Genomic DNA, 13,221 nt, shown 5'->3' on the forward strand with positions numbered 1-13,221 from the left:
CTGATTCGGGGGAATTGGCCTAAAGCTGGCCCTGTGGGAGAGTCTCTCTGCCCCCTTCCCCCCTAGATCTGGGGGGGGGGGGGGCTGTGAATGGTGGAGTATCTCCCTCTCCCCAGCCCCAGCTGACTCCCCCTCTCACTACCCCCAGGGAGATTTGGTTCAGTCACCACGGGGGAGCTTCCCCCTATGCGACCCCGGCGACCAGTTAGCGCTGTACGCTACTGAGAGGGAGAGAAGAAGCGGCTCCCTGATTGGTCGCTGTCTGTATTCAAACAACAACTGCCAGCAGGCACCGGTTGCAGCTGAGCGCTCTGAGAATGGCCTGACCCAGGGTTTGAGTCGGCCAATCAATTGGGCGGGCACGGCGTGTGGGTGGAGCCAGCAGCTTCTCCCTCCCCCACTGGACGCCGCGTCTATAAGGGCGGCGGCCGGTGTGTCTGGCGGGCCGCGGCAGCGCTGTTTGACGGCTGCAGTGCAGCGAGGGGGAGGGCGCGGCCAGAGGACGAGAAGCAGCCACCGCAGCACACAGATTCGCACAAAATGGCGGAAGGAGACAACAAGAGCGCCAACCAGCTGGTGAGCGGGTCTGTCGGAGCCGGGTCGTTTGGGAAGCCAGAAGGGGACGCGAGCGTCTCCGGCCCCTTGTGCCATTCTTCTCGCCCCGGGCGCGGTCTGTTCGGGGAAGGAGGGAGACAGTGGGGCTGCGTCTCCTCTTCCCCCACCCCAGCTACACGCGTCTTCAGCCCTCGCTCTCCAGCCGGGCGTGGCGACCAACGGAAATGTACCCCTCCGCCATCCCGTAGTGAAGGGATCCCGGCCTGCCCCGTTTCGCCCGCCTCCGGGAGACGCTGCTGGGGACTGGCTCCCCCTTCCGCAGGAGCGGGGCTGTCTGTGCGGCGGGGACGGAGCGCTCGCGGCGGGAGGCCGAGCCTATCCGGACAGATGGCGTGGCGCCGCCTGCCTAGCGGCTCCCTGGGCCCGGAGGGGGTGTGCAGCCGCAAGGCGGCCTGTCAGCCTCCGTGTGCTTCCCCTGCCCTTGCTCACCGCCTGAGCCCGTCTAAGCGCCGGTGGCCAAAGGTCTCCACTGGTTCAGCCTCCCCTCCCCCAACCTGTGGTGGCTTTGGTCAGTGCGCGCAGAAGGCTGCGGCCGCTGGCTGCGCAGGGCATCCTTGTGGTGTTAGCCCCTGCCCCGCTAATAAAGGGGACAGGGATTAGCTCGGCGCTTCCAAGCAAACCCCACACGAGGCCTTGGTCACTTGTAATTGGCCCAGTCCTGTATGCAATTTTAAAATCCGATTGTTTTTTACGTAATATATACAGGCTTTCTTTCTTAGGTTCTCTCACAGAGATTACAAGCTATCAGCCTTTCCTCGGGATGTTCATATTCAGCGTATTTTGGGTGTGACTAGGTGTTTGACAGATGTAAGAAGACCACAGAAGTTGCAGGGTGGCTAGTCGGACAGTTTAACGTAAGGGATGGATATAGCTACAAAGCTAAGGGTGGAAGAAGTGAAGATTTGACCGGTGGTGGTACCAGAACAGGGGAAGAACGAGTTTATCTTCCATTCAGTTTGAAATTTAAATAAAACAAAACTGAGTAGTTATTTGGGGTACTCCCTTGGACATATGTGTTTTATAACTATATTTTAAGATTTTTCAACTTGTATTATTCTAAAAATTCCAAATAGACTAAAGGGGGGAAATTACTTCTTGAAAATACAGGAAGGAGGAAATAGTGAAACTGACTAGATGTAGGTGCTACCAAATGCACAAACTAAAACAAAAACCTGGAAAAATCATAATTCACTTTTAAGAGGAGAACTGAAACAATAGGCAATTTGAACTTACCATCAATATACATTCTCATTGCAGTGGTGTTCTCTGGTCTTGAAGTCTGATGGATTAACCATGATTTTGTATCAGTGGTTAACCCATTTGTTGTTTATATTAAAGCAGAAGGTTCCCAAACTCTGTGGTAAGAGACCTTATTGAAAGTGATACCCAAAAGCTCTTAAAAAAAAAAAAAAAAAAAAAGTTTCATGTACAGTCATCCCCTGCACTGCAGCATTTTAGAAAATGCTTGGGAAGCAAAATGCACTTGTCTGCTTTGAGCCATAATGGTGAATAAGACTTTTTTATTTATTTTTTGCTAAGCCTAGATTTCTGCTTGCACCAAGCTGCACAACTTGAGCTGCTGAAGTGAATTTGCAAAGTTCCATATCACCCTTCAGAGCTCATCTTTAAAAAGAGACACACGTACACGGCTGGTTCAAAATGTGCAGCTGTAGGGATTGGTGCAATAAAAGGGCCTGTCACAAACAAAGCCACTGCAGAGTATGAGCTCCCTCTGTACTCCCTACCCTGCAGAGGCTGCAGACTGGGCCCTGCAGTACTGGGAGGCCTGGGACACATGGGGGTTTTCCTCCTATCTCCCTGGGGAAGTGTGTGTGTGTGTGTGTGTGTGTGCGCGCGCGCACGTGCTGGGGGTGGTGTCAGTTGGGTCTAGAACAGGGGTGGGCAAACTACAGCTCAGGGGCTGCATCCGGCCCTTCAGACATTTAATCTGGCCCTCGAGCTCTCGCCGGAGAGCAGGGTCGGGCTTGACCCACTCTGGCACTCCAGCTGGGGGTCGGGGGTTTGCCCTGCTCCGCGCGTGCTGTGGCTCTACACGGCTCCTGGAAGCAGTGGCGTGTCCCCCCTCCGGCTCCTATGCGTAGGGGCAGCCAGGGGTCTCCGCACGCTGTCCCCGCCCCAAGTGTCGCCCCCGCAGCTCCCATTGGCTGGGAACCATGGCCAATGGGAGCTGCAGGGGCGGCACCTGCGGATGGGGCAGTGTGCAGAGGGTGGTCAAGACACTGCTTCAGGTAAGCGCTGCCTGGACCCTGACACCCCCCCCCACACACACACCAGCCCCCCCACCCCAGCCTTGATCCCTCTCCCACCCTCTGAACCCCTCGGTCCCAGCCCGAAGCACCCTCCTGCACCACCAACCCCTCATCCCCAGCCTCACCCCAGAGCCTGCACCCCTACCTGGAGCCCTCACCCATCCCTGCAACAGCCTGCTCCAGCCCGAAGCCCCTCCCGCACCCTCAACTCCTCATTTTAGCTTAAATTTTTTGTTGGAAATTGAAAATATTCATTAGTTGAAATGTATGATTCAGATGAAACTTTTATCAGGAAGGTTTCTCAGGTCCAGAACAGAATTTCTGGTTGAAACCAGAAACCCACCCTAGAATAGCCAGTAGCCCCGTGGTTAGGGCACTCTCCTGGGTTGTAGGAAACACATATTCAACAAGTCCCTGGTTTGCATGATTCAGACCAGAGACTTGAATCTGGGTCTGCTATATTCTGGGTGAGTGCCCTAATCACTGTTCTATTTCAGAAGTATTTATTGGGAGAGGAGAACGGTCTTGCTTTTGTTTCACATTGGAACAAAAACAAAGGTTGAAATCGGAGAATTTTTTATTGGAATTTTTATTTTCTAGCCAGACATAGTTATTATCTAACATTTTAGGCCTGCTAGGCATTTACTTCACAGTCTGGATATACTTAAATTAAGCTTATGAAGGGCTAAATTAAATGTGCATAGAAAAGAGAAATTTGCATGTGGTACTTAGAATATCATATTTTCAAGAAGGTGCTATGGGAACTAATAAAGGTTGGGAAACACTAGACTAGGGGATCTCTTCTATGTCTGAAAATAGCAAATTACAAATCTTTTAATATAGCAGTATGTCTTGGGATCCTATTCAGGTTGGGAGTCTCAAAACAGTGTAGGGGATTTAGAGAGACATTCTACTCTGTAAATTGCTTAGAAAATCTCAGTCTCGCTGTTTTGATTGACTGTATTGCTTTATCCCATACTCTTTTGGGTCTGACTGAGGTGAATTGTTGATATAAAAATATTTTTCTAATTGAAAAAAGGAACTACCCATATCTGGTATCTTAATAAAAAATAACTTAGTTGAGAGTGGCTTCACAGCCAAGGGTCCTTATTTAATATGATTTGTGTATCTATAAAGCACTTTAGATGCAAGAATTATTTGATTTCTTAATGAATGATGAAGCTTTTTTTTTTTTTTTTTTTTTAAATACAGGCTGCAGAGACTGCAAGTTTGGAAGAACATTTGCAAGGATGGGGAGAAGTAATTCTGGTAGCTGACAAAATCCTTCGTTGGGAGAGAGCTTGGTTTCCACTTGTATTGATGGGTGCTGTTTCCTTTGCTTTTCTGTGAGTGCAGCACCCTGTGACCACTTACTTCTTCTGATAGCAAAAATGCAGAGAAACTTAGCAAGTCTTTACTTCTCTAAAGAGGCATTTGTGCAGGATTCTTACTCCAAGATCTCTGTTTATGCAAGATCTCTGTTTATGCAAGTAAAGCAGAACTTCCCAAGCTCTAAAGATTTCTCTTTCTGAGAACAGTGGTAACAGGAAGGAGCACAAGCCACGTTCCACCCACACATAGGCCAGTGGCAGCACTGATGATTTAGTCCCAGAAACCTTAGAGCAATGGTTTTCAAACTTTTTTTCTGGGGACCCAGTTGAAGAAAATTGTTGATGCCCGCAACCCAATGGAGCTGGGGATGAGGGGTTTGGGGTGTGGGAGGGGCTCAGGGCTGGAGCAGAGGGTTGAGGTGTGGGCTGTGGAGTGGGGCTGGGAATGAGGGGTTCGGTGTGGGAGGGGGCTCTGGGCTGGGGCAGATGCTTAGTGTGCAGGATGGGGGTCAGGGCTCGGGGCTGGGGATGAGGGGTGCAGGAGGGGCTCGGTTTGGGGGGCTCAGGGCTGGGGCAGGGGGTTGGGGTGCAGGAGGGGGTCAGGGCTGGGGGTGAAGGCTCTGGGCTGGGGCCAGGGATGAGAGGTTTGGGGTGCAGGAAGGGGTTCTGGGTTGGGGGGGGGCTCAGGGCTAGGGCAGGGGATTGGGGTGTGGGCTTACTTCTGGTGGCTCCTGATCAGCGGCACAGCTGAGGTGCGGAGGCAGGTTTCCTGCCTGTCCTGGCACCGCAGACTGCGCTGCACCCTGGAAGCAGCCAGCAGCAGGTCCGGCTCCTAGGTGGAGGCGTGCACATGGCTGCAGGCACACACCCACCCAGCTCCCATTGGCCAGGAGCTGGTGCTTGGGGCGAGAGTAGCGCGTGGAGCCCCGTGGCCCCCTGCCTAGAAGCCAGACCTGGCCACTTCCGGGGCGCAGCGCGGTGTCAGAACAGGTAGGCGCTAGCCTGTCTTAGCTGGGAAGCACCACCAATGGGACTTATAATGTCCCGATGGGCAGTGTTGACCAGAGCTGCTAGGGTCTGTGGTTGCTGAGCAAGGCGACCCAGTGCTTTACATGCCACGGCCCAAACTTTGAAAAACACTGCCTTAGAGGAACCTTGCTGCTGTGCTCCAGGTCTTTCTGTCAGCAGTAATTAAGTGCTATTGTCAAAGCACTTTAGATCTTTGTACTTAAAGTTCAGTCCACTTCAGACTACTTGTTTTCTTAGAATGTCACTTGGTCTCAAACTCTCACAAGAGGGGCAGAATAGTGTACCTCACTGATGAACAGATTCAGCTGTGCCTTGGGGTTAGGCTTGTAGTGCCACGGGTGTCAGATATACCTACAAATATTACAACACTTGAGTACCCAAGATGACGTATCTCATAGACTTGTATCCTCTGAATACTTCCATAATCGTCATGAGCTGGCCCAGAGAGCTTCCTCTTGGAATGGTGAGGAGAGGGCAGAGTCTAGAATTTAGTAAACCTCCTCATGATCCTCCTCCAAATAGAGTGTTGAGAACCTGTGTATCTGAGATGATCAGGGCCAGTTGTGGATAAAAGGTTCTAGGTCTGGTCTAAACACAGTTCTTGATTTTCCCCATAGGGTAAAACAAGCTATACCGATAGAAATATCTTTATACAGATACAGCTGCATCTACACTAGGAAGTTCTACCACTTCATCTAGAAATGAAGGGCTGGAAGGGACCTTGAGGCCATCTAGTCCAGCCCCCAATGCCGACGTAGGACTAACTATACCTAGACTATCCCTGACGGGTTTGTCTAACCTGTTCTTAAAAACTTTCAATGACTGAGTTTTCATAACCTCCGTTGGTAACATATTCAAGTACTTAATTGTCCTAAAGTTTTTCTTAATATTCAACCTAAATCTTCCCTGCTCTAGATTAAGCAGATTACTTCTTGTCCTACATTCAGTGGACGTGGAAAATAAATGTGCAAATAGTGATTCTTTGGTGCTTGTAAAATAACTCGTTTTTTGTAGGGATTAAAGTACTATCAGTTTCTTGATTCTTGAGCTAGCACTCACCATGCCTTGTGTTTTCATAAAAGCTCCTTGGTGTATGAACACTTAACGTGGGTTGGGGAAGTATCCCCAACCTGCTGTCCTTGGAATGGTGTTTTGCTTGCCTGTGCTAGGGAACTGCAAATCAAGAGTGACAAGTCTTAAGATGACATCTTCATAAAATTAGAAGTACAAGTGAAGTAACTGTCCCTTCCTGAAATAGTGTAAACATTCTGTATTGCTAAACAATTTGCATAGCACATTGTCTTGCTGCAGGTTTTAGTGTTAACTAGTTTGGCACCCATGATTGCCACAAAAGTTGCTTGTCATCTTAAATACAACTATCACTTGTTTACTGCCTGCAAACTAAAGAACTGGTATACTTTTCACTACTTATGCCATTATTATTGCATTTCCCTTGTTTTAGAGTAGACAATAGAAGTCAGTTTCGCTTGTTGCATTCATTCTTTTCACTTGTATTCAATACAGTGATCTTTCAGTGGAGGGTACTGCAGGGGAATAGTTCTGTATTGTGTTTTTTTTTTTATCACTGGAGCGGAGAGCAACTTTGAACCACTTAACTTGTTAAATTTGTTTAAATCTAAATTTGTGTTGCACTCAGACAACATCCTTTTGAATGCAGCAATTTAAAGATTTAGACTAACTGAATTTTCAGAAATCCACAAAAAAGCAATTTTTATATTGCCTTTTCTTTACAGGATGATCTACTACCTGGACCCTTCTGTTCTTTCAGGTGTCTCTTGTTTTGTCATGTTCCTGTGTCTGGCTGACTATCTTGTTCCTGCTCTTGCTCCTAGAATTTTTGGCTCTAATAAATGGTACGTAAAATCAAAACTAAAGAAATAAACCCCTTATAGCTTTCCGATTTATGAAAATGAACATTGTCAAAACGGGCAGTTGAGTGGCTAATATCAGGTCAGTTGTGTATACTGTAGCATGTAAGGGTCAGGCACTCATCATCTGCTAACCAAAAGATGCTAGTGAGTCCACTCGTAAGAAATCAAACTTAATTTTATTTTAGAAGATGAGGAAGGTGGGGTACTGCACGTCTTCCCAGCTCTGCCTCATTCCAGCTAAAGATGTCTTTAGTGATGGGCAATATTGCCTTAATCTGCTTTAAGATGTTGCCCCACTACTAACTTTATTCTTCTAAAGCTAACACTTCAAGTCTTAACAATTCAAACTTGCACAGGGAGTGATTTGTGTTAAATATGGCCTGACTAAAAATCTAGAAAGGGGAGTATACAGCACATGGATGAAAATTGTAGGTACTGAAGTGGAGTAGTACTAAACATAAATAAGGATGAAGAAAGTAATACACAGGGACCTAGAGTAGAAATTTGGGTGTGAAATAATCAACACTTCAACTTGGGGGAAGGAAAGTGAACTTTTACAGAAAGAAGTAACGATAACCTGACCTACTGGAAGGAAAACCTAGAGAATTACATGTTGGATTTTTAAAAAAACAGAATCTAAAGTGGGATAATTGGCTAATGCCAGGGTAAGACCATACAGCTGTTGGGGGGGGGGAAAAAAATTCTATGCAAGAGTATCAGCTAGTGTAGCCAGACTTGGTAGCGGATAAAACTTCAGTAGAGGTGTGCATCTCTTATGCATGCTCTAATGTAGTATTATGCAAGCCTTTTGAATTAATTGCCCTTGAAAGATTAGTACACAATTTTTGAGAGATTCAGTATACAGGCGAGTCTCATCTTACGCGGGGGTTCCATTCCGCGGTTAGCACGTAAAGCGAAAACCGCGTATAGTCAAAATTACATTGAGTTGAATGCAGGCGGAATCGCCCGCACTACAGGTACAGTATTAAAATTGTTATTTTGCTCTCTTTTTTTTGTTTTTGCCGACTGCATAAAGCTGAAATCGCGCATGTTAAATGCGCGTAAGATGCGACAGACCTGTACAGTGAATTCAAAAACAAGTTCAAAGTATACAGTCGATTGATAAATATAGGGTGCTCAATAAAATGACAGTAATTTAAGGAAATGTAAAAGTAAACAAAATCAAGATCATGCTTCAGTGTAGATAATACTGATGTTGAAAAGTTAAGATCTCTGCACGTTTTTTGCTTTTACTGAAAGAGCAATGAATTTTACATCCTGAACTTTAAACTGACCTTTGGATGATATCTTAGGCTCAAAATATTTCAGATTGTAGTAAATTTATTTTAAAAAATTCCTTTTTAAAAAGGACCACAGAACAACAGCAAAGATTTCATGAAATTTGCAGCAACCTGGTAAAAACTCGTCGCAGAATTATTGGCTGGTGGAAACGTCTCTTCACATTGAAGGAAGAAAAGCCTAAAATGGTACTTTGCACACTTGGCCCTGAAGAGTTTTTTACGTACCGGGGTTGAAAAAATTACTTAAATTGTGATTCTGCTTTATTCATATTTGAAACAAGGGTTTTGTCTCTTTATGAAATGGCATCTTGTATTTAGATATGGTAACTCTGGTTGAGTTTGCAGTGCAGGGAATGCATCTTATTTTTGTGAATCTACCAAATGAGGGTTCAAAACACTTCTCAATGTAAACTCGAACTGTGACCAACCTTAACCTTAAAGCAGAGTATAACAACTTTGAGGAGCTCAACTTCTGAGACCATCTTACATAGATGTCTTTCAGTAAGCACTTGCCATCTGAAACCCAGGCTCCTTTTAAGGCCTAAAAATAGCTTCAGATGCTGCACCTGCCAGTTTTCTTATCAGTTGTAATGGTGGTGCAATTACACACACACATTTCTCTACCACATCTGTGTGAAAGACCCTTGCAAACAAAAGGAACAGTTAATATACTGGGAAACTGATAAACTGAAAATATGAGAACATTTGTCTGATCTCAAGTCAGGCATTTTAAATGATGCTTGTAACTATAGTGTTTGTAGTTGGGTGAGCAAGGGGCGCTTCCAACTAAAGTGGTTGGAAGTTAGTTTTCCTTTTTAAATTTGGGAATTTAAAATTTTGTGAAATCCCGGACAGAACAGTAACTTAATGTTTTATCTCTCATTCTTAGTACTTCATGACCATGCTCTGTTCTCTTGCTGGAATTGCTTGGGTAGGACAGCAAGTTCATAATCTCTTCCTCACCTACCTTATAGGTAAGTGTTTATATTTTGCAGAGTGGATGCAAGCAAGAATATTTCCCCTTCTGAATAGAGACATGATAGCCAAAAGTTCACACGCTAAACTGCTAATTTGTTTGAAACTCACTGTTTTCTGATGGACATACTTTCCTACTTCCACTGAAAGGAAAAGCAATACAGTAACTCCTCACTTAATGTCATCCCAGTTAATGTTGATCAATTAGAGAACATGCTTGTTTAAAGTTGCGCAATGCTCCCTTATAACATTGTTTGGCAGCTGCCTGCTTTGTCCACTGCTTGCAGAAAGAGCAGCCCGGTGGAGCTAGCTGGTGGGGGCTTGGAACCAGGGTGGACTGGCAGCCGCCCTATCAGCTCCCCTAAGTTCCCTGTGTGGCAGCTGCCCAGCAGGCTATCAATTGCTGGGCAGTTCAGCTGTCCCTCCCCCCACTGCCATGTGCTGCTCCTACCCTCTGCCTTGGAGCTGCTCCCGGGAGCCTCCTGCTTACTGGAGGGGTGCGGGGGGGGGAGGAAGAGGGATGTTAATGTCAGGGTATCCCCCTTTCCCTGCTTCTTTACCCCATCTCCACAGAGCGGGGGGGGGGGGGGTGGCAGCACAACAGTGCTCAGGATGGAGGGAGCTTGCTGGCAGCAGCTGCTGTCTTAACTTGCTGATCTATTTAAAAAGGCAGTGTACTTAGAGTGGGGGTCAGCGTACTTAAAGGGGCAATGCGTGTGTGTCTGTCACACACCCACCCCCTCTCTGTCTCTCTCTGCCATGCTGTGTCTCCTCCCTCCATTTGTGCTGCCTTGTAGAGTGTGAGGCTACATTAACAACAATGTGTTAACCCTTGAGGGCTCAGCCAAGTGCCACTTCATCATTTAGCAGTAAGGCATTCCTTGGGAAATATTCCATCCTCTGACTCCACCACCTCTGCCAAGCTTCACAATCATTATTGCTATGTACAGTATTACATTGTTTGTTTACAACTTACACGGTGTGTGTAAAATTGGATTAGCTTAACATCGTTTCGCTTAAAGTAGCATTTTTCAGGAACATAACTACAACATTAAGCGAGGAGTTACTGTATAATGATCACTTAATAGGGTTCAGTGAGCATGTGGGGTTATATAGTGAAAGGAACTTTTTCTAAGAAAATATATACTGTTGAGTAATTTATGTTCTGTCTGATCTCATTTTAGTGATTTTTTTGTTGCTGTTTCCTGGATTAAACCAACATGGAATCATTACGAAGTATGTTGGCATGGCAAAAAGGGAGATTAACAAACTTCTCAAGCAAAAGGAGAAGAAAAATGAATGAAGCATCACTTGCTAATTAAGCTACAGCATAAGATGACCCTGGGAACAGTTTCTAGAATTCATGTATACTTAATATTATAGAAGCAGTTACTTTGCTCATTGGCTCTAATTTAAATCGGGTCCCTATTCAGCAGAAATGCCATTCTCTGAACAGCTGAGAGCGTCTCATGTTTGCTCTGGTAGGCATATAGTTTTGTAGGCTGCTGGTGATTATATATGGGAATACCTATTTTATGCAATGGGGAGCCCTGCTGAACTTATTTAACATCCACACCATGTGGGAAGTCTTGGGTACTAAAGCACAAGAATTGGCACTTTTGTAATGTATGAATAGTATCCTCATGAAGTTAGTAGTGTTGCCCCACCATCAATAGGCTACTGATTTGTGGGCACAGAAAGTAGTGAAGTATGTGATTTAAGAACTAGTTAATTGGTGTGGAGATTTTTACTACTGATTCTAGTGGGAAGAGACCAATTAACAGTCTTCATTCCCATTCAGTTCTTTCTGTGGGCACTTGTGCAGAATTATGGCTAAAAATGAATCTATGGCCTAGCTAAAATAGTATTTATTTGTTTCTGTTGGCTAGCTTAGTCGGTTGAATAAACCATGGATTATTTCTGCCAAATAGGGCTCCTGAACACTTAAATTTTGAATTTAGTCACTAGCTGTAGTGTAACTGTCAACTCGTTGCACTGAAACTATGTTGAAAGTGAGCTAGGGTACATGTATCCTAACAGTCAATTATCTGGAAAACTGCTGTAGTCATGGAGCCATGTAACAAGTCTGTTTTTATGTATGTTGTACTGTCCATAGATGTACGAGATATATCTGTCTCTTGTAAATAATACTGTCTTCTGAGTTATGACTTCAGTTTTTAAAACTGTACTTCTGTTTCCTCAAGTAAAAAGCTGAAAGATGTTAACATATCCTGGCATCTTAAAAGTTAAACATTGTTTTAAAATGATCTTTCTTCAATGTTTGTCTCAGCTGTAAAACAGGTAAATGATGTTACCTTTTAATTTAAAATATAGACTCGAGAAAACCATTTTGAATTTGCTCTTTTGCCCATCCCTGGTATGTGTTCACAATGTATCTGATCTTTGCCAGGATGGAGAGTGGAGATGTGAAAGTACTTCTATGCTTCAACCTCACAAATATATCTATGGCGGGCACAGGGCTACTATTTTAAAGAGTAGTCTCTCCTACTGAACTACTGCACTTATTCTAATGATAGCAAATGTCTATATATTATATTTCCCCCAAAGAGTAAAGCTTGTCAGTATAACCGCTGTTTATTCAATCTGAGAAGTAGTGCCTATGCTGCTGAGAAGCCTGGAATGTCATGGGAGCAGAAGAGACTGTAATGTCTTTTCTCTGCAGCAAATGGAATTCCGTCCACTGTTGCTTCTCATAGCTTTCATAGTAGCAGCTGCTTATGACTGACCTAGGTCAATTTTTAGGAACTGTGAATAAATCAAGTTTGTAGAGTTAGACACTGCTGGGGAAAATGAAACATTTGTTAATGTCTCAAAGCTGACATTTAACTAACTGGATTCTGACGATGATGAGTGTCCCATATAATGAGCAATAATACTCCATGATGATAGAATTTCCCTTAGTCTCCATGGCTGCAGAGAATCTTTAAAATGTAAACCGATGTAGGGTTAATAGTGTAAGCCTATAAGTAGCCTAAAATAGTAGCTTTCAATGGTAAGAACTTTTCCATCTTAATCAACTTTGAAAAATATGTGCTAATGTTAACTTGCTCACTTCTAAAGATGTCTATAGAAACAGCAGAACACAATTCCAAACAGCCTCTAATGGGCTTCCCAGATGCTAAAAATCTGCTTTATCAAGCTGCCAGGCCTCCAGCTTTTCCCCTGCCAGTTTTCATAATGTGGATTGATACACAACTCTAGCATACTACATTTAGGGTGTATGTTTAAAAACAACCAGCTTTGTTAAATGGTATAACTAAGTAATACCGTGGTGTTCATATACAATAAAAAACATCCCTTTTTTAAAAAAAAAGTTGCTGAAGAATCTCCAGACATCTGTGCCATAATTCAAGAGTTTTACTCCAAAATCTAGACTTGCAAGTGATTACACTGGCTCTTGGCTATGAATGCTTTCATATGGCTTGAAAACTGGGTGAAGACCATAATGAAAGATCAGCCTTGGGGATATTGAAGTAACTATTCCTTTGTTTTGAAGTAACTATACCTGGCATTTTTCTGTGCATGTTATTACCAAAATATAGTGGCAATTTGGAAATAAATACTTTTGTTGGAGGGGTGGAGTGGGAAGAGATGCCTCTCTGAGGAACAAGACACTTACTTTAGCATCATAAAAGTATAACTACTTGACCTTTATTGTAGCACCTGCTGTAGAAGAGCTTGGAGGATGGCTCTCTCACTTCTCTTTAGAGCAATTCACTCCACATAACTATTTCACCACTCCCTGTGCTTTTTTGATCCTGGTCTCAAGAAAGGGCTGGAGGTGAGG

General features: G+C 44.6%; 1 protein-coding gene across 1 annotated transcript; it reads left to right on the plus strand.

Moving 5' to 3' along the window:
• Positions 1-402: 402 nt before the first annotated feature.
• Positions 403-11,761, plus strand: ARL6IP1 (ADP ribosylation factor like GTPase 6 interacting protein 1). Its single transcript, XM_026650677.1, has 6 exons — positions 403-576; positions 4,098-4,231; positions 7,000-7,119; positions 8,507-8,624; positions 9,328-9,412; positions 10,598-11,761. The coding sequence occupies exons 1-6, from the start codon at positions 541-543 to the stop codon at positions 10,714-10,716; spliced, it is 612 nt and encodes a 203-aa protein (XP_026506462.1). The 5' UTR covers positions 403-540; the 3' UTR covers positions 10,717-11,761.
• Positions 11,762-13,221: the final 1,460 nt, after the last annotated feature.

The sequence above is a fragment of the Terrapene carolina genome, unplaced genomic scaffold, assembly GCF_002925995.2.
Source record: "Terrapene carolina triunguis isolate 2854851 unplaced genomic scaffold, T_m_triunguis-2.0 Scaffold93, whole genome shotgun sequence".
NCBI lineage: Eukaryota > Metazoa > Chordata > Testudines > Emydidae > Terrapene > Terrapene triunguis.

Bases quoted from the DNA above. Each gene is read 5' to 3' on its own strand.
- ARL6IP1 (XM_026650677.1), top strand. From the start codon at position 541: ATGGCGGAAGGAGACAACAAGAGCGCCAACCAGCTG. The intron at 577-4,097 runs GTGAGCGGGTCT...TTTTAAATACAG, and splicing joins ACAAGAGCGCCAACCAGCTG to GCTGCAGAGACTGCAAGTTT. The intron at 7,120-8,506 runs GTACGTAAAATC...CTTTTTAAAAAG, and splicing joins ATTTTTGGCTCTAATAAATG to GACCACAGAACAACAGCAAA.